This window comes from Coenobita brevimanus, chromosome 101, assembly GCF_032717465.1.
Source record: "Coenobita brevimanus isolate Jiangsu-jjx chromosome 101, ASM3271746v2, whole genome shotgun sequence".
Classification (NCBI taxonomy): Eukaryota; Metazoa; Arthropoda; class Malacostraca; order Decapoda; family Coenobitidae; genus Coenobita; species Coenobita brevimanus.
In genome coordinates this window covers 66,152,629-66,178,662 of record NC_137054.1, presented here as the reverse complement: position 1 = coordinate 66,178,662, position 26,034 = coordinate 66,152,629, and the positions used below count along the sequence as shown (strand labels likewise).

The 26,034-nt window shown below is 41.5% G+C and overlaps 2 protein-coding genes across 2 annotated transcripts in view; one reads left to right on the top strand and one right to left on the bottom strand.

The window, feature by feature from the left end:
* Not1 (CCR4-NOT transcription complex subunit 1) overlaps positions 1 to 13,905 on the top strand; it is a 30,675-nt gene extending 16,770 nt beyond the window's left edge. Inside the window, exons 23-34 of the mRNA XM_080284267.1 lie at positions 241 to 468; positions 1,163 to 1,534; positions 2,502 to 2,659; positions 3,142 to 3,322; positions 3,590 to 4,017; positions 4,831 to 5,029; positions 5,592 to 5,738; positions 6,352 to 6,588; positions 6,794 to 7,120; positions 8,136 to 8,319; positions 8,506 to 8,773; positions 10,055 to 13,905. Of these exons, the coding sequence (XP_080140393.1) occupies positions 241 to 468; positions 1,163 to 1,534; positions 2,502 to 2,659; positions 3,142 to 3,322; positions 3,590 to 4,017; positions 4,831 to 5,029; positions 5,592 to 5,738; positions 6,352 to 6,588; positions 6,794 to 7,120; positions 8,136 to 8,319; positions 8,506 to 8,773; positions 10,055 to 10,124 (2,799 nt within the window). The 3' untranslated portion in view covers positions 10,125 to 13,905. The remainder of the gene's footprint in view (positions 1 to 240; positions 469 to 1,162; positions 1,535 to 2,501; positions 2,660 to 3,141; positions 3,323 to 3,589; positions 4,018 to 4,830; positions 5,030 to 5,591; positions 5,739 to 6,351; positions 6,589 to 6,793; positions 7,121 to 8,135; positions 8,320 to 8,505; positions 8,774 to 10,054) is intronic.
* Positions 13,906 to 20,812: 6,907 nt separating this feature from the next.
* The window catches only part of LOC145415064 (uncharacterized), an 8,153-nt gene continuing 2,931 nt past the window's right edge, over positions 20,813 to 26,034 (bottom strand). The window contains exon 2 of the mRNA XM_080284478.1: positions 20,813 to 20,986. Within this exon, the coding sequence (XP_080140604.1) occupies positions 20,813 to 20,986 (174 nt within the window). The remainder of the gene's footprint in view (positions 20,987 to 26,034) is intronic.

The window sequence follows — 26,034 nt, the reverse complement described above, 5'->3', positions numbered from 1 at the left end:
TGTAGCCTGAAGTTGTCCTTCTGTAGTTCACCATCCTCATTTCAGTAGATAGTTTGTAAGTCAAGGGATGGGTGTATAACTAAACATCAGATCCAGCAGTTATATGTGCCGCCACTTGAAGGCACCCCTCCCCAGCATTGTTTATGGATGTGAAATCTTGATATGAAGTGATGGAAAATTAACTTCACTAATCAAGATATGTATTGCTGTGTTCAAATGGTGTTATCTTCTCCCTGTTAGGAGTATGATGCTCGCAAGGTTGCGCGAACTGAAGGACGAAGATACTGTGACCCGATGGTGCTCACCTACCAGGCTGAACGCATGCCTGAGCAGATCCGCCTGAAGGTTGGGGGCATCACACACCCACAGATGGCTGTCTACGAGGAGTTTGCTCGTAACATACCGGGCTTCCTCCCTATTCCCAACCATGACACCATGTTCATAGCAAAACCAGTGCCTATAAGTTCAGTAAGTATTTTATCCTGTCCATTCATATGAAGAACCAAAGTGGGGACTTGACTGATTGATTGGTGGGATGGTCTTGGAGAGAGAATGGTTATAACAGGCATTGACAAAGGTGTATGTGAACAAGTGAGAAGTGCATGTATGAGAGGGGTTGTGCAGGGTCAAAAAGTGGTTTTATAAGTTGTGTAAGTGAGAAAGCTAGAGGATATGAAGACAGTGACAAAGATTTGAATGGATGTGACAGAGAGAATGAAGAAATGGATCCATTTGGTACACTGGGTAAGGGAAGTTTGCTCTTTGGGGTTGAGCTGAGTGTTTTAAGGGTTTGAGTAATGAGGTAGTGGATGGTTGGCCCATATCACTGGATGCACTGGAGTTTTTGGGTTCCTTTTTCTAAATCTTACCAACCCTGTTTTTCAAATAGAAATAAAATCAGAATATTGTGATATGTGACAGATGCAGAGTGGGGAAGTCTTTGGACACCAGAAGCAAAGAGAGTGAACTGAGATGGTTCAGTGATGTGGAGAGAATGGATAACAATGGAGTGGTGAAAAAGATATATCTGAGCAAATCTGAAGGAGGGAGGAGGCGAAGTAGGCCAAGAAGAATGATGGCATGATGAATAGATAGTAATGTAGCTACTACGGTATGTTGTAGCAGCTGTTCTCTCAGACAAGAACATGTAAATCCCTTACAGCAGCAACAGCAACAACAACAGCAGCAACAGCAGCAGCAGCAACAACAGCAGCAGCAGCAACAGCAACAACAGCAGCAACAGCAACAGCAGCAGCAGCAGCAGCAGCAGCAACAACCACAGCAACAGCCACAGCAACCACAACAGCAGGCACCTCACACTCAGCAGCAACCACAGGCATTTGGGAGCGATGAAGCCACTGCGTTCCTCCTGCTCACTGAACGAATTAGTGCAGAACTAGAACATACAATACAGGCCTTCACCACCCTGGCTCCCACCTCATCACTCATCCCTATGTTGCATTCGTTAAGGGAAGGACTACTACTTACGCGCACCAACAGAGATGTCCATGCTGCTCAACTCCTCCTCAGAAAGGTTAGCCAATTTTCATCCCCTTCAGGACAGTTGCAACACATAGAACTGTATTATAGAGACTGCCAGATCCATGTCTTCAGAAATTTCATGGAAGGGAGTTGTGCTATGGGTCTCAGATTTACTCTGCGAATATTAGTATCCGAAAAAGCTACTTAACAAGGTAACATTGATTCAGCCATGGTAGTTGGTACATGTAGTGTGGACAGTGTTCTATGAAGGCTGTGGAGGAAGAAAGTCTAAGAGAAGGCTAGGAGAGAGTGTATTAAGATGGTGTGGTCATGTAAAATTGATAGTAATAGGGTTGGGGGGAGATTTTTCATTAAATTAATTTGATGGTAGGAAGAGGCATGGTTACACCAAGAAGGTAGATGAATATAGTAATGAGTATGTGAGAAAGTGAGGTATTGAGATTGGTGAAGTCAAGAAGTAACGAGAGATTATTATGGTTGGATGATGTATGTTCAGGGAAGCGTTTGACACCCCTACTTTTAGCCTGATATCAACAGAATGGTGCTGTCTTCTAGGTATATGTGTACTGCATCTATAAATTGTAATAAATTTTACAGATGAGTATACTTGTGAGGTGGCATTAGGGTTGTGAAGGCTTGAATACTGGTATGTAAATAATTGTGTGTCTCATTTCACTAGGCATTCTGTGGATGGGTTTCCAATTTTTACACCTCTCCTTGTGTTAGGATCTTACCGAACCCCATATTTGGATGAGAATTAACAGCAATAATGATATGATACAGTAATTACTTGCTGAGGCTGGCAAGTCTCATTTGTACTCCTGGATCATGGTCAGTTGAAAAATGTTTTGACTCCTTATGAATTATGGAGGTGAGCAGCATAGATAAGTGACATATGGTTCACATGTTTAAACCTCATCTGTAGCAGTGCATTGAATGTTACATACAGTACACTGGTATATATTACGCTAAGGAGAGTTTAATAACATTCTTTTCAGTGTGTGGAGAACTTAATGGACGGAGCGCGAGAACTACCTACAGAACCTGAGTTGAACCAACTGGCTTTGCGGTTCCGGGACTGTCACCTTATAGTGCTCAAGGCAATGGCTGACCACCGCTGTTATGGCATGGTTTGGACCTCTAAGAATATTACTAAGTGAGTAAGCTGGAATAAGTGTGGAAAATGTAAGGGATGGGTCAGTGCTAGCAGTTGGAAATGAGAAAAGGAGCAGATAGAAAGAATGATGGTTTTGAATCTTTTACAACTAACACTTCACAAGATGGAAACTGAAAAAATATAGTTTTAAGACGATAACCGAACCTTCAGCTTGTGTTTGGAATGGCTTTTGGCTGTGTGTTCAATCAAAAAAGTTTCTTAACATTTTGAAACGGTAGACAAATAATTTGAAACTGTTCTCTCATCACTTCTCATTTATGTGTATCCCTGCTATTATTATTGACACCTCATAAAGCATTAAGTTTTATACAACATATGAAATAAACTGTCATTTAGAACTGTTTTATGCTTACAGCAACAAAGCTCATTGTGAAACCATCAGCTGCCTATGCAAAGATGCCTTTTTCAAGTGTGGTTATATTGTTCGAATTGTAAATACTAATCCAAACCATTATCTTTAGGTTCTGGGCAGAGGGTCGTGAAGAAGTGAAGTACAATCCTGATGTGATGGACTGGCTGATCCGATCCAATCTGATGAATCTGCAGCTACTTGATGAACACCTGGCCCGCACCCTGGATGACCCACGAGTACACTCTTACATACCCTCCATACCGTCACTCTTTGTTATGCAGCTTGTACAGGTTAGTGTACTGCACACTGACCCCTTAATTCTTGTGACATGTATTTTATTCCTGCTACAGTTGAACTATCTCGATCTCTGCATTGAACAACTAAGGTGACAACACATACCTGATTTTCCTCTTACATTAACCCCTTCCATGTTAAGTTTTCCCCTTCTAACATTTATCAGTATGTTGATCAATAGTGTGTGTTAATTGTAATCTATAATGGTGCTATAAGCACCCATGGTTTAGAGTAATATTGAAGTTATATACATATTCTTTCAGATGTACCTTATAGATGACCCAAGCAACAGTGTATTGAGTGAGACAGATCTGCAGCTGACCCTGGAAGCCCTGTTTCGTCTGTGTCATTCGCGCCAGGCGCCTGACGGACTGCTTACTCTGATTGAGGCGCTGCGGATGAAACATGATCTTTTGACAGGGGAGCGACTTGCAGGGGGTAACAGCCTTGGTGGTGGTTCTAGCAACCCTCTTTCTGCTGGGCCTAGTCTCCACTTCCACTCTGGAGTTACTCAGGCGAGGGACTTCCAAGACCCACCAGCACTCCAGGAAAAGACTGAGGTGCTGTTGAGGGAGTGGATCCAGATGTATCATTCACCAACTGCGGGTCAGGGCTCTGCCTCAGCCTTTCAGCATTTTGTTAAGCAAATGAATCTTCATGGAATACTCAAAACTGATGATCTGATTACCAGGTAACTAGTAACATACATAATCCACTCTTTAGTTGAAGGATGGGCTTAGAAAATGTATGTGAGTAGGATGGTGAAAAGGGTTATGTGAATGAATATGTAGATCAAAAAAACATGAAAGGCCAAAAAAATGTTTGCCTATGTTCAGTGAATATGAGAATCAAAGGATTGGATGTTTAGGATGAAAAAATTAGTGGCAAAGTGAATGAATGCACATGATAAGCTTCATCTTTTTCAGACTTTGCAGTTAAGGCATGGTCTCCAATTCACATGCATTATTAGTGATGATATGAAGCATTTTTGTGCGTGGAAAACTTAAACCTCTAGGGTGGGGTGAGGTATTTGAAGGTTTGATTGATGAATTACTAGGTATGTAAGCCATTTAACTGAGCACTGTTGATAGTTCTCCTACAGTGCATTTTCCACTTCATATATCTGATCTTACCCTGCCCATTTTTTCGTGGAATATAAGATTAAGATGATTATGCAGATATCTGGAGTTGTGTAAATAGCAAAGCATTCTTAACTGATACTTTTTTTTTTTTTTTTTTTTTTTTTTTTTTTTTTTAGTGCACTGTTTCATTGTTTTCTTCCATACAGCATATTATTTGAGTCTTCCAACAGTACTTTCAATCTTACTTTCCAAGACTTGCATGAATTTTTTGAATGTGTGTGTGTACAGTATCAGACAACTGGTGGTTTACTGGTTGATTTGGCTTGAAGGCTGTCTTACATATAGTGATTTAAATCCAAAGAGGAACTTTGAAGCAAATTGGCTGTTAACTTCTTTTTAAAATTTTTTCCCAAATTTTTCAGATTCTTTCGCATATGCATCTGTATGTGCCGGGACTTGTGTGTGCGGTCAATCTTGGAGCAAGGGCAGGGTCCGTCACCAACCTACGTGCGCAGCAAATGTTTCCAGAACCTTGATGCATTTGTGCGCCTCATAGCTTTGTTAGTCAAACACTCAGGAGAAGCAACCAACCCAACAACTAAAATAAATTTACTCAATAAGGTAACAATCTCTTGAATATACAGGTATACAACTAGAAGTGCATTATTTTGAGATATGACATAAGTTTTTGTCCGTGTCTAGTATTCCCCTCAGAAGTACATTATATATTTCGTGTATTTCATTAAGTCCCTGCCTCGGTAATAGATGACTCTGCAGGACTAAACATAAAGATGCCCTGAAATTGAGATGACAGGGAGGTGTTTTATGTCATCTTTCCCTGATGAGTATGTGGGATGTATCAGACATTAAGTAGCTGAATTTAACCCCGTCATTCTAAGAGGTCTCTCCTAAGCGTTATAAAATTGTCTTGGAGTAGCCAGAATAAAATTAAATGTAATTATACTGAAATGATTCATTTTAGTTTCTGATCCCTTCATTCTAGTAGAGTATACAGGGATTGAGTTGATGTAAAGAGCTTTGTAGGTGGTCAGGTAAAATTACAAATGATATAGTAGTGCAAGGATTAAGAAACTACTTGTGGACTATTTGTAGGGATTTGCTGTGAGTATCCCATAGCATAGTGATGTTCTGTATAAGAATAATGTATCTGTCTTCACTTCAGGTTCTTGGGCTGGTTTGTGGTATCATGATTCACGATATTGAATCCAACAGCACAGACTTTCAGCAGCTCCCATATCACCGCATTCTCATTATGCTGTTTCTTGAACTGAATGCGCCTGAAGCAATCCTTGAGTCTATCAATCTTCCGGTATGTGATGTAAGCTCCTTTTATTTGTGTGGTTAGTATGTTAGTCTAAGTGGGCATTGGTGGAGGGGACGATTAACACTGCATTCATTAACCATTAATATTTACCTTAGCTGTTACTGGTTTATTATAGATACAGTATTTGATCCATTAGCCATCTTTGCAAGTGTAGCCACTTGTATTCTGATTTTCTCCCCTCATGAAAAAGAAATATAAAATAAATATTCACTCTTGTAACCATCACAGCATGATATTTAATACTCTGCTGTTAAGTATGGAACTGTGTTCATCAATGCCTCCTTTTTGTAGATAGACTTGTTTTTGATGTTGTCTTCACTGTCTGTGTGTGGTAGTTGCTTAATTCCTCATATCTAAATGCCATAGATTTCAGGCTGTTGTGATACCACATTAGCTTTAGTTATGCTATGCAGTGACTTGTGTAAACAACACACACTAAAGCACATGAGTGCATTACCACTTGATATTTTGATTGCACTACTGTGTGATATCATATAGTACAGTATATCTGTAAACTATCAACCGTACTTAGGTATAGTATGATTCACTGCTGCATGTAATGTAGGCCATAGCTACATTAAGCATTGTGGTATTTCAGGTGCTGATGGCATTCACACAAACACTGCACCTCTTGCGGCCAAGTAAGTGCCCTGGGTTTGCCTATGCCTGGCTGGAGATTGTAAGTCATCGGGTGTTCATTGGGCGAATGCTGGCCATCACACCACAGCAGAAGGGCTGGTCCATGTACTCTATGTTGCTGGCTGATCTCTTCAAGTTCCTTGCTCCGTTCTTACGGAATGCTGAACTTGCCAAGCCTCTAACAATGTTGTACAAGGTAACGTTGTATATTGGTATACAGAATAGTACAGTTTAGTTAATTCTATATTGATATTCTAGATGACTTCTCAGCTATCTCAGCTACCCAGCCTGTGTTATTCATTCATTCTTTTACACTTCAGGTACATAATATTCATTTATATTTTCAAAGAAAATGGTGTGCTTAGTTTTAAGTTACCGGTAATTGTTGTTTGTGGTTGCAGGGTACCCTCCGTGTGCTGCTGGTTCTGCTGCATGACTTCCCCGAGTTCCTGTGCGAGTACCACTATGGTTTCTGTGATGTCATTCCTCCAAACTGTATCCAGATGCGCAACCTTATCCTCTCGGCATTCCCCCGCAACATGCGCCTCCCAGATCCTTTCACTCCAAACCTTAAAGTAGATATGCTACCGGAGATCACAGTCTCACCCAAAATCCATACAACAGTTGCCAACCTTATCCAGCCTCCAGAATTCAAAAAGAATTTGGATTCCTACCTGAAGAATAGGACACCTGTCACTTTCTTGTCTGACATGAGGACCTATTTGCAGGTTTGTGTATTTTTGCTACTTGGTTATGACAAACTTTTAGAATGAGATATTTTGGCTTTAGTTTTGAAATGTTGAAAAGGTCATGATAGTAAAGTCTGTTTTGTTCCGTATAGCCTCACATAGTACAGAAGGTAAACTGTACAGTACTGTATGTTTAAGAATTTTAATGCAGAACCTGACTTCTTCATCTGCCTGGTATTACCATTTTATAAATAAGTTTTACAAACCTTCTTTATTGATATGGTGTTGAATTATAACTTGTCTGATGTCCTTACTCAGCCCTAAGATGGAAAAGGAGGTCCGGATGATGATGATGATGATGACTGATGTCAGGATATGTTAATTGATTCAATACTTTCACACAGAACACGTTTGCTTATGGCAGTCATATGTAGCTTGCTCAGTCTATACCAGTGCTCTTCAACCTTTTTTGGCATCGTCCACCCCTAGTGTTGAATTGCTAAAAGCTGTCCACCCCAATCGGTTAACTGTATAATCCCATGATCCTACCCTTATATATTTACTTTTTTAGATTCTTGAATGTACAAATACGTAGGCAAGTAAAAACAATATACAAATATATATTTCATGTTTACACTTTGTGATAAATCTGAAGGGAAAGACAGAGAGGTTAAATCTTGTATAAATTTCATTGTATAGTGTATGCATTTCGAGATAAAGCTGGATTAAGTGCTCGTGAGCCACAGAAAAATCAACATACAGGCTATCTTTGACTACACATATGTAAATTCTCCACTTGTATTATATTATTAATTTCTTCTTTTTTCTTCTATCCATATACGGTAATGATCTGGTCCACCCTCTGTCCACCCAAAGAAAGCTGTCCACCCCACACTGAATTTCGTCCACCCTAAGGTGGACCGTCCACCCAGGTTGAATAGCACTGGTCTATACTATTGTTTTAATGATAAGGTATCAACTAACATTCTGTGTAATAGAATGTTTTGATAGAGGGTAGTTGTTTTATACTAACAAGGTTGACACCACATGACAGCAGGTGTCGAGTGAGCCTGGAATGCGATACAACATGTCTGTGATGAATTCCCTGGTGCTGTACGTGGGCATGCAGGCCATTGGTCAGATCCACAGCAAAGGCCTCACCCCATCCATGTCTACAATTGCACACTCCGCTCACATGGACATTTTCCAGAATCTCGGTGTGGATCTCGACACAGAAGGTGGGGTTCTCAGGCTGCATTTATTTGACGCACCTTTCCAGTTTAATTCTGGTATGTCTTGAGATAATGTGAGTTATTTCGTTACCTTAATACAGTGGTGATCAGTTTAACGAAATTCAGAAAGCAAAAATATTGTACATGTATGACATATATTTCTCACTTGCATATTTTTTCCCCTTTCTCCAGGCCGTTACCTGTTCCTTAATGCCATTGCCAATCAGCTGCGATACCCCAACAGCCACACCCACTACTTCAGCTGTACCCTTCTACACCTCTTTGCTGAGGCCAATACAGAAGCCATACAAGAGCAGATCACACGGGTCTTGCTGGAGCGGCTCATTGTTAACCGTCCGCATCCTTGGGGACTCCTTATCACCTTCATAGAACTCATTAAGAACCCGTCATTCAAGTTCTGGAGTCATGAGTTTGTCAAGTGTGCCCCAGAAATTGAAAAGTAAGTACAGTGTCCATATACAGTAACAGGGTCACATATAACTTAAGGTTCTGATGGCAATGGAGGGGGTCATTTGCACTCCATATACAGGATTTATGCAGGTATTGTGTGGCCCATTTCATCAGACATCCTGTTGATAGTACTCCCACTTTTATTATTGTTCCCTCCCACCCTCCCCCTTCAGTCCTGCACCCCATCTTTAGGTGTGGGGGAAAAAAAGGTCAGGTTGATGATGTGTAATACAGTATTTACTGAAAATAAGGTTTTATAGAAGAGTTGCATATATATAAGATAGTGGGTCACTCAGTAGCAGAAGGAAGAGTGAAGTAATTCTCCTGTCAAGCTGTGTATCCCATCATGTATGCTGTGCTTTTCTCTTGACTGAAAGTGTAAATGTATTATGTAAGGATCTGAATTCTGTCAAAAAAGTTTATTTTATACCCCAAACAGGATGTGTGTGAGGGAAGGTCAGCTGCCTCATTGGTATTTGAGAGTGGAGTAGTGCTTCTATTCATTCCTTTACCATATATGCAGTAAATACAGGTATAAATTAAGGCTGGTGAGTATCAGCATTGAGGGCAGTGATAAGGGAACTGAGCTTGGTAACAAAAATACTGTTGCACATTATTGATACCCACTTTATTACATGGAAGTAAACCATGGTGTTGGAATGACAACTCAAGACTGAGGGTAGTGGAAATAATTACCTGAGAGGTGCATGTAGAGTCATGTGAGGAGACAGACAAATGAGGAAATTCTGGAGCATTGTGTTGTTAAGTAGATATGCTGGAAAGCTTTAGAAATACCCTGAGGTGCTTTGGCCATGTGGAGAGAATGGAGAATAAGAGATTGACTGCAGGAGTTTATGTGAGTAAGGAGGAGAAGGAGACTGAGATAAAGTGGAGAGGCATATGATGGGATTGTGATTTAGAGAGAGGGCAGCTGCTGGTGAGAGGCATGCAGTTTGTTTGTGGCTACCTCTTCTGGGATTAAGGCATCTGGTTATTGATAGATGGTTTGTATAATTAAAATAGTAAGTAGGATCAGCTATAGATGCCATTGGAGGTGGTATTGAAGTTCAAATGATAGTAAAGCTTATCTTTTTTTTTTTTTTCCCCACGGACCTGGAGGTTACCTTACCCCATCCCTAGGTGGGGAAAGAGAGATTATAATGGTATTTCAGGTAGGCCTAGTTATTCTTTTAGGTTTGTATGTAATGAATCAAGAAGATAAATTAATTTTACCGTATGTCCTCTGTTAAAATTATCGTAAACTTTTCAGGTTGTTTGAGTCAGTGGCCCGTTCTTGTATGGTTCAGAAAGTTTCTGCCGCCCGGGAAGGTGAGGCATGACCACAGGTGCTACAGACGTACTGTTCTTCCCAAGACACCTGACCTTACGCAGCCTCCCCCATGCAGGCAGCAGTCGAAGCTCTGTACTTCAGAATGCAAGACTTAAGATACTTTGGTGTAGGACTGTGCTAGATTGGAGGTACTTTGGGATTGGACTGTGCAAGACTTGGATGTTTTTGTGTAGACTGCTGGCACTGCTGACAGTTGGTGCTTCAGGTGTCATGTTTGGGTTCTCAGACAACCAGAAATGTCTTCTGATTTGAGGTGCTTTGATAAAGACTGCAGTACTGTAATGTGAAATAAGTATGATATAACCTTATGTAAATCAACACTGTCATAAAGCAAATTGCGGTGAATTTATTTTAGTCATATATGTCGTCAAATGCAAGTCCTAATATTTGGCATAATATGACGAATGTGTCAAGGAGAGCGTTTTGTGTATGTTTTGAACAGAAGCATTAAACATATTATTTTGGTGCCTAAATGATGTATATTGATCATGAACAGATGAAATCTGTTATTTTTACCAAATAAATCAAAGTAAGTTGAATTAATAAATAACACTGTTTGATGTGCAAGATTAATGTTGCAAGACACTCTTGACAATTGGCCGTATTTGGGACCAGACCCTCAAGATTGGCTGATCCTTGATAGCCTGTGCTCGTGATAGACCTAGAGTATTGGTGTTTTAGGCTAGAATAAAGCACATCTTGAATTGGATTCCTGTATGTTTGCATCTGTTTGAGTGAAAGGTTTTATTTCCATTTCTTTCTAATTTGGTACTTAAGCTTTACAACACCAGGAAATTTACTTAACCTGAAATTTTTTGTACCTCAGTAATCTTGATTGTGTGAGGTTTCAAGCAATGTGATGTTATTTTCTGTACCTATTAACCTTTTCCATCCAGTGATGTATTTTTCACCTTACTGATGCTACCACCAGGCAAATTGATTCATGTTGGAAGGAACATCTGCTAGTGAAGGGGCAAATGAAAGTTATATCCAACTTCTTCAGTTTGAATAGTGTTGAGCCAAATGAAAGAGTCCTGAGGTAGCAGTAATAAAATGAAAAATTACATCATTGGGTTGAAGTTTGCTACTTAACGGTGCTGCTCACTGCCGTACTACCTGCAGCTTTAGTTTTTATTGTTGCTTTATGACTCTTTCTCGTGATCCTGAGGTCTGTCTTCTCGTCAGATGAGGAAGCTCCCTAACACCACCTAAGCGGTTTATTTGATTACACCATACTGTCCTCTGTGTTACATAAATCCTTCCAACATCGCCATACTCAGCATAATGTACGAAAGAATATTAGCCACCCATATCCAAAATTATGTTGCAAATGAAGAGGTGTTAGGGAGCTTCCTTAACCGATGAGAATACAAGCCTTAGTTATGTTATACTTCAACCTGTATGTTTTTAGTAACCTTAATTAGTTTACTGTTCCTTAATGTGCTTTGAATTATTTTTTTCTCATTCTTTTACATTATCTTCTATCAGTAATGTGGTCATTAATGAATTGGTAATAGTAACAAACAGTTCGAGAAAAATTGGATTATTAACATCTGTTACACAATAACTTATATTTGGCTCTTTTCTCCTATTTAACATGTTACAGTATTCCAGTTTGTGTGAAGTTACATTGTATATCTTCCTTCTTTTTGATGGATGAGTGTGTGTCAGGGTGTGTGTGTGTCTCCTCTGATGCACCAGGCTGGAGTGTCAGGTGTCCATTGCCTTATATTTCTGGTCTTCATCTGTGCCCCAGTTCTCCTGGTTTGTCAAGAGGCTCTATCCAAAATTTGCAGTTACTGGCATAATCATTAGAGGGCAGCTGACAGTGGTACTATAGTTCATCCACCTTAACTTGGCGACGATTTTTGCCCTTTTGCAGCTTATTTCCGTCAGCTTAGTGGCAGAACGAGACAATACTGTGGCTACAGCCTTTCCATAACACTATTTTGTGACTTGCACCATTTTTTCCTGTTGGTCTTGTTACATTGCAGAATTCAAGACAGGTGGCAATTTCAGGCCAAGCTAGAGTCGATGGAATATAGTAAAATGGCTGATAGTCGAGAGTGTCCTGTGTGCACCCGTCATATCCAAGGGCAATTTTTTTAAGCATTAGGAATCCCCAAATCAACTTTTGTAGATAAATTTTCTGAAGAATTTTTGGCTTAATTGTTCACTTCAAGGGGAGCTTTTTGATAAGTGGCCAGAAATTAAATTTTAGTACTTAAAGATTACACTTTCAGAACAAAAACCACAAAGCTCAGAGAACTGTTGATGTTGCTCTGAAACATTGAATTTTGAATAGATGATCCAAGGCTTCCTTATCTTTAGAAAAAACTGCCCCAAGTACTGAATGTCCTTATATTATTTGTGAGTAGTATTGGAGTCATGGCAGCAATATAGAATATCAAGATATGTGATTTATCTTTAGGCACAAGGGAGGAAAGTTGAGTTTTCTTTGGTGATTGGTAATTGATTTAAAATTCAAAGAACTGTACAATCTACTTTCCTAAGGACCTTCTGAATGAAGTAAAAGTGCATCTTAAAAGGTTGTATATTACAGTTAGACAATATACCAAGGAGACAAGATGAAGCAGCCATAAGTAGTGTGTCAAAGTGCATACAGATAAGGAAGTGATTTAGTGAGTGATAAGTACCTATTTTCTTGTGATCTTAACTTCCAGGGAACCATGTGATGAGCTATACCTAAGATATTTAGTATATGTAATGTAGATTTCTATATGATGGCCTTTGCCAAGATTCTTCTGCAGTAGGAAAGTGGGAATCAAAGTCTTGGGCATCACTGTAGTTTATGGAGCTCATTTCTGTAATACTTAACTATCATAATACAGAAACTAAAGGGATGGCTATATTACCAATGATTTTTGTTTTAAGGTTGAAAAATTCACTTGTGAATTGAAGCCTCTGATTATTATGAGAGCACTCCATAGTATATGCAAAGGTAATCACAGTCATAAGCATGTACAAAATCCGACCCTCCTTCCTTCATAGGTTTATAGACTAAAGGCTGTCTAGTAATAAATGTAAGTAATATAATTAATAGGAAATAAGATGCCCTTACCCTTGAGGCTTTCTGTCCTGCTGTAAAGTGTCTTCAACCAAGGTTTTGAAGCTACTTCTGTGACAATGGATATGGGGCAGACAGTCACCTTAATCCAGTGCTCCATGTTCTGTGACATGTTTATGCAAATTCCCAAGTTTGAACAGCAAACCACTTGTATCAGACGTAATACCTAGGCACAAATTATTATAGATTATATCCCAGGTGAAACATAATGTAGGTTTAATTTATCAGAGGAATAAACTTGGGTTTTCAGTTTTCAAGAAGGGATGTATTTTATTTTCTTGACCACTGTGATGCTTGGGAACCACTTGTATTCATGCCTTATGCCTTGAGCCCTGCAGATGAGGGTTGTTACCGAACCTGGGAAATAGAGAAAAACACTTCTGTTACCTCGCTTTAACAAATGTCACAGCTCTCTTATGGCCAAGATATACAAATTAGCTTTATTGTTAAATCCATTATTATTGTGTATCAAATTGTATAGTAAGAGTTGTTGCAGGTTCATGGGAAGAGGGGAACCTGTGAACTAACCCACCCATCATGTGAGGTACTATGTTGTGGCTGTACAGTTCAAGTTTATTTTTGTTGAGAGGACTTTCTCTAAAGATATGCAGTTTAACAGTTTGTGTCATATTCTTTAGTCCAACTAAGTTAAGGATGTGAATAAAGGTCTTGTAGCAAATTATATTTGGATTTTATTGATCCTTGGGAAGTAAAAGCATATAACCAAATTTTCACATCTTGTTGATTTTTTAGTAACGTAAGCTACAACTGATGTCAGAAAACAGAAGTAAACTTTCTTTATAATGGGCCTCCATTCACTGAATTTTGGTGTTCTGAACTCTGAGCCAATTGAAGAATATCCTATAGCAAGTAAGGCTCTATACTGTATTTACCAGTTGTAGCTAACTGACCGACCAGCACTGATGATTGGTTGGGTCAAATGTTTCTCGGGAAGCATTTCTTGAGTTGTAATTTCTCAGAAAGCCTTTCCCAGGATAAATTGTACTTCAGCTACATGCTGAATTGCCATTCAGAATGTTTGTCCGCTCCTACACAGTTTCTCAATCCTTGCATCTAGTCCAGTCATCGGGCTTGGTGCTAGGGTACAAGTGAAGGGCATTCTCTTCCCAGTCATCATGCACCATGTTGCTGACTCCCCTGGAATTTCAGTCCCACCCCATTACTAAATAAGAGTATGGTATCACAGCTAGCGCTAATGTTTTATGCCCGGTCGTGTACTGAACTGGTACCAATGCCCATCACATCTCACTGGTACTGATGGCAGGCTCATTGCTATTGGCTCACTCCAATGGCCACTTCCCACCTTTCACTGGATGCTAATGTTGCTTCACCAGCTTCATGCTCCATCCCTGTGGACAAGACCTCCTTCCAAGTCCAACATAGTCTGTCAGCAAAGCCCGGCAAAAGTTTCATGCTATTACTCTCCACGTCATGGCCATGCAGCTCAACAGTGCTTGATGCTGTTGTTTACTGATCATTGTTGACAGGATCAGACTGGGGAGTATCCACGGAGTGGAGGAACTCCTCCCACTTTGAATCAGAAAGTTCCAGTCACCGTATTACTCAATACAGGCACTATGAGATTTTTTTTTTTTTAAGTTCCTCTGTAAAGCCAATTGCAGGATCATGGGAAAATACTTGCTGAGTCTTAGTAGAGATTGGATTAGCAGCTTTGAAAATGTGCGCTCCACTTTGCACCATTGCAAAGGATAGGCCTACAACATTCTCTGAGACTGACATTCAAACTTACCAGTACAAACGAGTGCCCGGGACACGACTTCTCTGCCACCGGGAAGCCTAAATCTTTTGTGCCCTCTTCTCCCCACGTCAACACTTACCATGTGGATCAGATCATCCACCACGGGGCAGTCTGTGCTCTGAGTTTTCAACATCTCAGCCATGTAGATGACCTGACTGAAGGCCTTAATATATGCCAAACTGGATACCTTTCCCACCTCACCCAAAGGACACTTACTCCTCCCTGAGAACCCCTACTCTTCAACAAAAACAAATTATGAGTTGGCATACGAGTTTAACGAAGTTTTGGCGCACGGTTAAGCAGACCAGTGGTACAGTACTCTTGGGCCCATGAATTCGTGGTACACCCAGGACGGTGAGAGAACAGCCCGTTGTATCCTGTCTTGACGACAGTCACCCTACCGAACCGCTAAAATATTTTGACATTATAGGCTACATTGCACAATATTACACATTGCACAATATGCATAATATAGACAACACAATACAGTACGTTGGACAAATTATGAAATCTTATGTCATGAATGGGTTAGCAATGATCCGGAAGGAAAAACCATATAAATGGTGATCATGTAGTCGGGGTGCTTCTGGCAGCCATATTAAGCTGTGGGAAAGCTTTGTCCAAGGCTGGCTGACGTGTGCAGAGGAGTGGGGCGGGAAGAAGTGAGCTGGATTGCCTCATCTGGATACTTGCACTGGCTGACTCACAGGCCCATACGGTGCGTCCTTGTATTATGTTAGTGGTGGCCATGGGATCTTCAGGCAAGGCCTTCCTTATCAAAGCCTGTTCATAAGTACAGCTGAAATAGGAACCTGGAGTGTAAATTCGACGTTTAGGACTAATTAAAAACTAAACGTCTGCCTTAACGAAGCCTGTGTAATGGCAGAACGAAACTTAAGTTAATCACTGAGCTGGCCAGAATTTGATATCGTGTCCTGTGCGGTATCAGGGCACGACGTTACCACTGAGTCCAGAAAGGTTGCCAAACTTGCTTGTTAGATAACTCAGGTTTTTATACACCGCATAACACTTGATATCTTCAGGTGATTTTATTTAGTTTAAGAAAGACTTTTTGAACGGGACCTCACCAATGGGGGGCCACCTTGACGTGGTGGTGGGGCTTGAAGCGAGGTCGAAGGCGTCATCTAAATGGTGGCCTGGCTGCCTCTCTAGGTTTAATGTCCAACGCTCTCATGGACTAAGTATTCTCTTCGGTTAAGGTGCCTCCCTAGCACCTCTTCCTTAACGATTTATTTTTGGATACAACTGGTCAATATCTTTCTGCATGCTATATATGCAGAGTATTGTTTTTTTAATTTATTTTTATTTTTTTCTGGCCTATCAACCATTGGGGCACAGAGTATTGTGATATCAGAATGATTTATAAAGCACAGAAGAGGATCGCAAGGTGTAATAAGCAAAATAAATTGCTTGGAAAGAGGTGCTAGGGTCATTGGCAGTTAGGGGCCTTGCTGACGATGTTGATAGGCTCGTATTCTCGTCGGTTAGGCCCCCTGGCACCTTTTCCTTAGCGATTTATTTTTGGATGTGGCTGGTTAATATCCTTTTGTACGTTATGGCGATACTGGAATTATTTATATAAGGCGTAGTAAACAAAATAAGTCAATTAGGAAAAGGTGTTAGGGAGCTTTTTTTTTTTTTTTTTTTTTTTTTTATACGAGGAAGAAGGAACCAAACGCCATGAGCCCGCAGTAACAGTTCCCTCCAAGAGAAAAACAAAATACAATAGAGAGCCAAATTCAAGATCCGATCATTTTGAGATGCCTGGACACACTGCGTTTGAAAGACTGGAAATCATAGGAAGCAGGAAATACAGACAGAGGGAGACAGTTCCGGAGCTGACCTGTTGCATAAATGAAAGACTGGGAGTAACGGTTAACTCTTGCATTAGAGAGTTGGACAGAAAAGGGATGAGAGTTTGCTGCCAGACGGGTGCTACGCGCCCGTCGTAGAGGTGGAGGAATGCAAGCAGACAGTTCAGAGGAGCAGTGACCATTAAAGTAGCGATAGAAAAGAGATAATGATGCAACAGTGCGGCGAAGAGACAGAGGTTGAAGGGAGTCAGTAAGAGGAGGAGAGTTAATGAGACGAAAAGCCTTTGACTCCACCCTATTGAGAAGAGCTGTATGTGGGGAGCCTCCCCACACATGAGAGTTGTACTCCACACAGGGGCGGATAAAACCCCTGTATAGAGACAACAACTGTGCAGGGGTAAAGAAAAAGCGGAGTCGGCTTAGCACACCCAATCTCTTGGAAGCAGATTTTACAAGAGATGTAATATGATCTTTCCAAGATAAGTCCCGAGTAAATGAAACCCCAAGCATGTTCAAGGATGATGCAGGATTAAGCTGAATATTATTAAACATTAGTGGGTATACCTGTGGAAGATTTTGTCGGGTTGATAGGTGTAAGAACTGAGTCTTAGATGCATTAAAAACAACCATATTATTTTTACCCCAGTCAGAGATACGAGCCAAGTCAGACATTAGGTGTGCCATAGCCTCATCCCTTGCCTGTTGAAGTAACTGTTGAGATGGGCGTTGCGGGAACCGAATGGAAAGGTGAAGGGTGGAGTCATCAGCGTATGAGTGGATAGGGTTAGATGTACAGCTTAGAAGATCATTGATGAATAAAAGGAAGAGAGTCGGTGATAGGACAGAGACCTGAGGAACACCACTGCCATAACCGACGAGAATATGGGCATTAGTCTCTGCCTCTGTCCTCTATGCTATGAAGACAGGCTGAAGAGATTTAATTTACTGTATGTGGGACAAAGAGGAAAATGAAATTTGTAAAAGTGTGCAACAGGAAGAAAGGAAATTGGCGTGAGGCTACGTAACATCTGCAAACGGAAATTCAAGAGGACAGTGCCGGGAATTGCATAAAGAGGTGATAAAAAGGCAGCGAAGTGCACTTTTCCGACCAGAGCAAAGTGACTCTTGGAACCAGCCATACCAGGTGATGCTGTGTGTGCCAAGACCATCCATAAATTAAATGAAAAGTAAGAAAAAAACAAAAAAAGAGGATAATGAACCAACCTCAGTCCTAAAGGTAAACACACTGCACATGCGATGCGATGCGATGGCGGTTGAGGGATAGCTTTTCAACGGCGATGCGTGTTACTGATACAAGCTCGATATTAACACTATATAAATAACATAATGATACAACGTGAAGATTTAATACGTGAATAAATCGCCAAGGAAAATATCTGAAGACTGTTGGTGGACTGCATGGACCCTAAGAGAGAGAGAGAGGGGGGGGGGACGGTGGAATTATCATACTGAGTACTTATCCCGCCCAGCATCTTCAAACGTTATCACAGAAGGAGCGTCAGTTGTGTAGGTCTCATGGCTCTTCTACCTGGAGTACCGCCCTGAATGTCTTCCTTGTTCACACACACACACACACACACATTACTGGAGTCGATTCGGTGGCTTGATAGGTTTAGTAATGACCCCACATTTGGAGAATGCCTGGTGTGGTGGGTTCGAGCTCCACTGATTGCCACTGAGTTTGTGAGGTAGACGCTAACGATACAAATAATAATAATAATAATAATAATAAACTCTACGCCATTCTCCTGTCTACTTCTGTCTTCCGTATCACTGTCTACTTCTATTGTCTTCTCTGTCATCGTCTGTGTCTTGCATTTGTCCTATCCATCTCCTTCTCACCCCCTAAGACTTTACCTAATAACAATGTGTGGAGACACTCACGTGAAGTACTTAACATAATAACATAAGAAGAGAGGACTGCAATAGGCTGGTCGGCCCATGCTAGGCAGCTCCTATTTTTAGAAGAGTAACTGAACTACTAGAATGAGATAAGGATAGCAAAGAAGAAGGCTCTCCCCCGCCCTCCACACCTTCCAGGGGAAGCCGGCAGGAAACAGTCAGAAAGAACACCATGCAGCATAGAAAAACTGGCCTGGACATTTTATAGGAAAGTGTGAAAGGAGAAAAAAAAAACTATCATAGTGTAACCTGAAGAAGAAAAAGAATGTGTTATGAAGTCTATTTTTGCCTGGATCCTTTGCTTGTGAGGTGGAATTGAGAACTGTGAAAGTTGGAATGATGTGTGAATGCAACATCTACGGTATGGTCCCGAGGTATGTGACCGAACCATGTATCCGGCTCAGGGAAGATGGATTCACTTGCCTGCAAAGTCCTGGGTCACCCTTGGACAAAGTTTAGCACCCATTAGCCCACCAAAAAGATAGTGGGTGGTTGCCATCGACCAAGGAGGTCTTATCGTAGGAGTGACAGGGCCAAGGCCCGGTAGCTGACCTTGCACAACACTCCCAAGCGGGGAACTCAACCACATTTATCAATAATCAAAGTCCGAGCTGAGGCTGCTATTCATACATATCTCAAATACACAGCTCTTCCTCTTGGAGACCATGCCTCCTTTCTCCGTGCACCTCTCCATGTAAAAGGACCCTGAGCCGCTGTCTAACACGGTAAGGTTTGCTGCTTGCTTGTGTTAGATGGGTCTTCTCAGCTAGACAGACCGGGATAGTGTGACAACTGTATGATCGATGTCACGCGTCGCTGTCTGGTTCTCCTGTGTTTGTGATTTTCCCTTCATTCTTCTGGATTCCGAACACCCATTTATTATAGGGAGTTAGCATCAGGGCGTTGCTGGTTTGTCACCTGATGAACTCGAACACTTCATCTTAACTACTAAGCTAAGGTTGTATGAAATCCAGTAATCTTCTACATGAAGTAGGAGTCTCCTTGATTACTTATTTAATCAACCCTCCGATCTGATGACCACATATAGCCACCAACTGAGCTGAAAGGGGTTGGGAATCTTTGTCGGGTAAATACACCATACTTCACTGCTCAGTAGAACCATTTCGTCAGTATCTCTCACTGCTGAGAACATGCCAGTGGTCAGCACAGGAGGGGGTTCAGGTGGACAGATAGCGGTACGACAATGTGAAGAGGCCGGCACTCCATACTCAAGTTTTGATGATGAGAGGCGCCTTAGTTCTCACCAGTTATCCCCCCTTCCCTCTCTCTCTCTCTACCTACCTACCTGTCTTTTATCGATGTATACCTGGAAGGAAAATTAAAAGATCGCACGTCTTTCTTATCTTTTAATTCATCAACAATATATTAAGTACAAAATAGAGACATGAAGGTGAGACAATATTTACAAATTATGAAGTGAGGAATGTCTGCCACTGACCTCTTATGTCATTGTTAAAAACGAACTTTTTTTCTGACAGCGGCTTTTGAATACTCTTTTAAAATTAACTTGGCCCAGATTTTCGCCCATTTGCAGGTCAGTTCACGTGGCTCAATGGGTGAAAGAAGACATTATCACTGTTCTACGTCCTCTCCATAGCACTTTTTCGTGACTAGCATCATATTCTAGTGTTGGCAGAAAAAACGCATCACCACGTTCCATATCCTCTCCGTAGCACTTTTTCGTGACTAGCATCGTAACAAAATGTCATCGAGGTGAAAGGGTTGAATGACATGTGGGTGAGTGGCTTGACAGAGGGATTGATGTACAGATGAGTGAGTGAGCGAGTGAGTGAGTGGAGGAGTATTTTGAGTGAAAAAGGATTGCTGTATACTGTAGCGAGATGAGTCAGTGGAAATGAGTGAAAAGTTAAGTGGAAATGACTGTGGAAATGCCGTTGGGAAAGTGAACAGCGACAGCTCAATAAAGAATAACGTTAAGGAAAAAAGATTGTGTCGCGTGAAAATGGAAATGAAGGGTGATCATTGTGTGTGTGTGTGTGTGTGTGTGTGTGTGTGTGTGTGTGTGTGTATCAGTCTGGCACGAGTAGCAGTGACGGCAGGGGTGAGGCCTCTGAGGGCTGGATGGGCTGGCGGGTGTGGGCGTGGGCGTGGTTGAGGGTGAGGGCGGAGAGCAGCAGGTGAGGGGAGGGGCTGCGTCTCTCCGTGTCTTGATCTTCCTGGGGCTCCTGGGTACCTTGTGGCTCCTGTGAAAGAAAAGAAAGAAGAAAAAGATATAAATAATTACAGCGTTGTTGCTACTGTGGTAAAAATAGAACGAAAATAAGGCCAGTGTTGTTACTCCTATGAAAAAAAAAGATAACAGTTCGTATTGGGTCTACTGCCAGATCGGACCTTCTCGGAGGGAGTGATGGCCAGAATCAACTCTTTCACCTGCTGGCCAAGTACGAGTGGGAAAGATGTGTGTGTGTGTGTGTGTGTGTGTGTGTGTGTGTGTGTGTGTGTGTGTGTGTGTGTGTGTGTGTGTGTGTGTGTAGGAAGAATTATGCATGTGAAAGTCAAGCACTTTGTTGGCTGTGTGTGTGTGTGTGTGTGTGTGTGTGTGTGTGTGTGTGTGTGTGTGTGTGTGTGTGTGTGTGTGCCATCAATAGAACAAAGGCAAGCATATGAAGGGTCATACTACCAGCATTCACCCCCTCCCCCCTTCTCTCACATATACCTCTCCACTCCATCCTTCCATCACATCCTTGGTCTCCCCTTCCCTCTCCCCCTCTTCACCTCACTCACACCCACCACTTTAGTCTGACTCTCCATCCTCTCCACAAAACCAAACCACCCCAGAGTATTTCCCTAAACGCTTTCCATCACATTCACATCCTCGAGTACAGATAATATAAACCATTCTTGTCCAGCCACGTTTGCCATTCTCACCCCACGCCAAAATTGTGACTATGTAGTTTGTGGAGTGAGTTGATTGCACAATAGTAGTAGTAGTAGTAGTAATACTAGTAGTAGTAGCATAATCCACATTCCACAATTACCACATTCAGCTCAAAAATACACATTGATTTTTATATATGCAATGAGGTGGGTGCGGCGGGCGAGTAGGCGGGGAAAGTGAGTTGATGAGTCCTTGACCGGAGCCCTCCTATGCCCGTGTGTGTGTGTGTGTGTGTGTGTGTGTGCGCAAGAGAAACCATGCACGGACACGTATTCATGCAAAGACACGTACACGCATATCTACACACACACACACACCAACATGCACAATCCACCAACAGAGATGAAATACACGCAGGCAATTTCTCGCTAAAATTGAAAAACACGGATTCAAACAAGCACTGGCCATTGTTGCGTGCGTGTGATAAACAAAACAATAGCTAGCCACAGAGCCTATCGGGTTATTTTCACCACAGTTCCTTCATCTGAACAAACAGACGCCTGGTTTACAATGGCTTTCTTCCTCCCGACGTGGTTAGGAAGTGACAGGATGTGGCAACTCTGATAACTTTCGAAATCAGGGTCGCAGGTTGTGTTATTTGTTTTATCTGTGAAGAACTGATTGTATTATTATTATTATTATTATTATTATTATTTTGCTTTCAACTCGACGGCATCCTCTGCATCCAATATCTCACTTACTATTTAGTTTTTCATCTATTATCTCTTTCTTTCTTTCTCTCTCTCTCTCTCTCTCTCTCTCTCTCTCTCTCTCTCTCTCTCTCTCTCTCTCTCTCTTCTATTTTGCCTCTCAATGGGTCGGAAAAGAGGCCGGGATGATGATGATGATGATGATGATGGGGGAGTAGGAGGAGGAAGAGGAGGCGGAGGAGTAGGAGGAGAAGGAGGAGGAGGAGGTAGAAGAGGAGGAGTATAAAAGCAAGATCAGAAACAGGTCCTTTACTACGCCTGGTCCTGAGAGTACAGTCTAGTCACGCATCATGCATCCAATCATAAATGCTTTTAAAAATTCATAGCATAGAGCATTTTAAATTTACAGAGCATTTTAGATAGCGTATAAGAGGTCGATAAGGCTCTGTGTAATGTTAACCAAAAGACACAATCCATATATATTCATTAACATACTCATTTTCATTTTTTTTTTATAGAGAAATGCCCAATCCCCACGCCCTTATTTTATCACGTGGGCACTAACACGCCTCCATACAGTCCAAGAATTGCCATATTTAGAACACTAGGAAGCTGCTGATTCGGAAAAGGGTGTTTGGTAAGAATTGGAGAGGTTTGTAATTTCCTCAGTGTGTGTGTGTGTATGTGTGTGTGTGTGTGTGTGTGTGTATAGGATGTAAGAGTTACCTATTCGAACGTTCATTTTTCCCATGACCTCAGACTTGTGAAATAGGATGAAGAACAATAATAATATAAATAATGCGACACAGAAACATGGTCGCAACTGCACGCACGCACGCACGCACGCATAATCCCTCTCTCTCTCTCTCTCTCTCTCTCTCTCTCTCTCTCTCTCTCTCTCTCTCTCACACACACACACACACACACACACACACACAAAACAAAACAAAAGTAATACCACCAAAACATGGAAAAATACACGTGCATTGTCACTTTTAAAAATCGTCAACACAGGAAATCATCAAGACGAGAAATACAGCACATAATGGAACACACACACACACACACACACGCACACACACACATCCAATATATCTGGCAGTGACGTGACATAGAAGACACTGTTACTCCATTTCACTGCAAACACAACAACAACTGTTCACTTATATTACTTCCAGCCACACCATCCTGTCCAGCGATTATCACCCACCCAGCGATTATTTCCAGCGATTATCTCCCAGCCAGCGATCATTTCCACTAAGATATCTTCTCCAGTTCTCTCCCTATTATCAAAACTGGGTGCGCCAAGGTGTCAGAAGGCCCTAATTAATTTACCTGTAGCTTCCTGAACACCTGTATCTTAATTAACGTGACCTCTAGTGATCCCCACCTCGGCTAAAATAAATCGCCAGACATCAGTTACAACGAAATATACATCCTCGTGTTGAAGGGGCTAAGGGAGACAATATAGGGTGTATGGGAGCCTTCTAAGTGAATGTTCCTAAACGACATGGAGGCGATTTGTTTGTGGCCACCCCTTACGGGATTAAGGCGTCTGGCAATAGATAGACAGACTATACCTTAACGTTTGCCTGTGTGCTATTTATATATATTTTTTTACAATTACAGAATAAAGAAAAATGAATAAAAAAAATAATCCATACACCAGATTACATGCGTCCTTCATTCATAAAATAATCTGTAATTACTTTAACATGGACTTAAATTACACCTGGGGATATTGAAGGGTAATATGCAGACTAAATCGCTCAGGGAAAGGTGTTTGCTGCATCTCCAGAAGCCACTTAACATAGCGACTTGTGGTCTGTGGTTACTACGCAAAAAAATGGATGTTTTACGCGTGTTTGGTCTTGTGTTTGTTTGTTGTGTTAATGTGTTTTTTGTATATACGCATACGGTCTATCAATCTATCTATCTATCTGTCTATTATCTCCCTTTCTGTCCGTATGTATGTTTGTCTGTCTGTCTGTATGTTTGTTTGTCTGTCTGTATGTATGTTTGTTTGTCTGTCTGTCTGTATGTTTGTTTGTCTGTCTGTATGTATGTATGTATGTGTCTGTATGTATGTATGTGTCTGTCTGTCTGTCTGTCTGTCTATCTATCTATCTATCTAAAGGCAAATTACGTATCAGAAATTAATAATAAGTGTCGCAAGGAAGATAAAATGTAAAAAGATCATCTAAGAAAGCTTACTAATAAAATAAATACGTTTAGGTTAAGAATTAAGGCGGTTATCAAAGCACGGATGCAGTTTGGGCGTTCGAGAAAGAGAGAGAGAGAGAGAGAGAGAGAGAGAGAGAGAGAGACTTCCTAAACACTAACTCTTACTATGACTCATTTTACTGCTGTGGGAAGACTGGGGTATTTTAGGGACTTACCGGAAAAAAAGGGGGAAAAAAAAAAGGAAAGAAAAAAGTGAGCCACGTGACAATGTACTGTTTTGGGAAGTTTGTGGCACTTCCGGGAGAGAGAGAGAGAGAGAGAGAGAGAGAGAGAGAGAGAGAGAGAGAGAGATACTGTTTTAGGAAGTTTCTGGCACCTTCATGGCTTTAGGTGACGGTTTAATAGGTGACATGTTTATGGTGCCGAATTTACCGTTTTTAAAGATTTTTAGTCTTCAAAAGATAATAACAATAAATAATAATAATAATAATAATCGTGCGATGCTGTTCTTTCTCGGTTTCGTGGCCATAGGAGGCAAAGTTCAAAGATACACAAGTGGGTCTGACGGGAGAGGAAGTTTGCAAGAGGCGAGTTCAGCGTGGTTGCCCGTGACGTAATGCAGCCTGAGTTAATGATGGCGTCGAGGAGAAACTAGCCACTGCCTGCGTGTGATAATTTTAAATAATTTTCTGTTTATTTATTCACTGGAGTCAGATGTTGAAAATATACAAGTCCTTAATCCAGCCTAAGGGTGTCAACAGGCTGACCCGTGCTGTCCCAAGCCTCACCGTGGCTGGAGTGAGGCGTTGGCACAAGGGGACGGATCGCCTAATCATTACACCGCTGTTTCGATCCCCAGCGGGTCTTCCCTCGGCCTTCCACCACAGCGCGCCTTGAGCTACACTTGACAGACAGAAGTTCGCCTCACCCACGCAAGCATCGCGGCATTAGCGGGCCTCGAACTCGGGTCACTTGGATTTTTTTTTTTTTTTTTTTTTTTTTGTGTCCGACTCTGGGCAAAGGCTTCAGGGCCTATATCTCGGGAACAGTAGCCTATCCCAAGGCCCAGTAGTCCTCCTACACCTCCACATGTCACCACTTCGGCGCTAACACCCACCGTCCATACTGAATACATGCTAGGGCTGTCTCATACAGGACTGGTGTATTGGTATTAGCGGGGGTATTTTTACATGTCGGCGGGTCATCTGGTACAGCAGATCAGGAAAGTCTGCCTTATATGAAATTCAAATCCTTAAACTGTTCCCTGCCCCAGCCGGGATTCGAACCTCGGTCCATCAGGACTGCAGGCCGCGTCTCTACCGATTCAGCCAACTGCGCTACCAGGCTTGTGTGTGTGTGTGTGTGTGTGTGTGTGTGTGTCAACTTTGCTCTATGTTTTATTTTGTTATACACTCTGTAGACCAAGTTATTATTATTATTATTATTATTATTATTATTATTTTTACTATTATCAGTAGTATTGGTGGTGGTGGTGGTAGTAGCAGCAGCAATAGTAGTA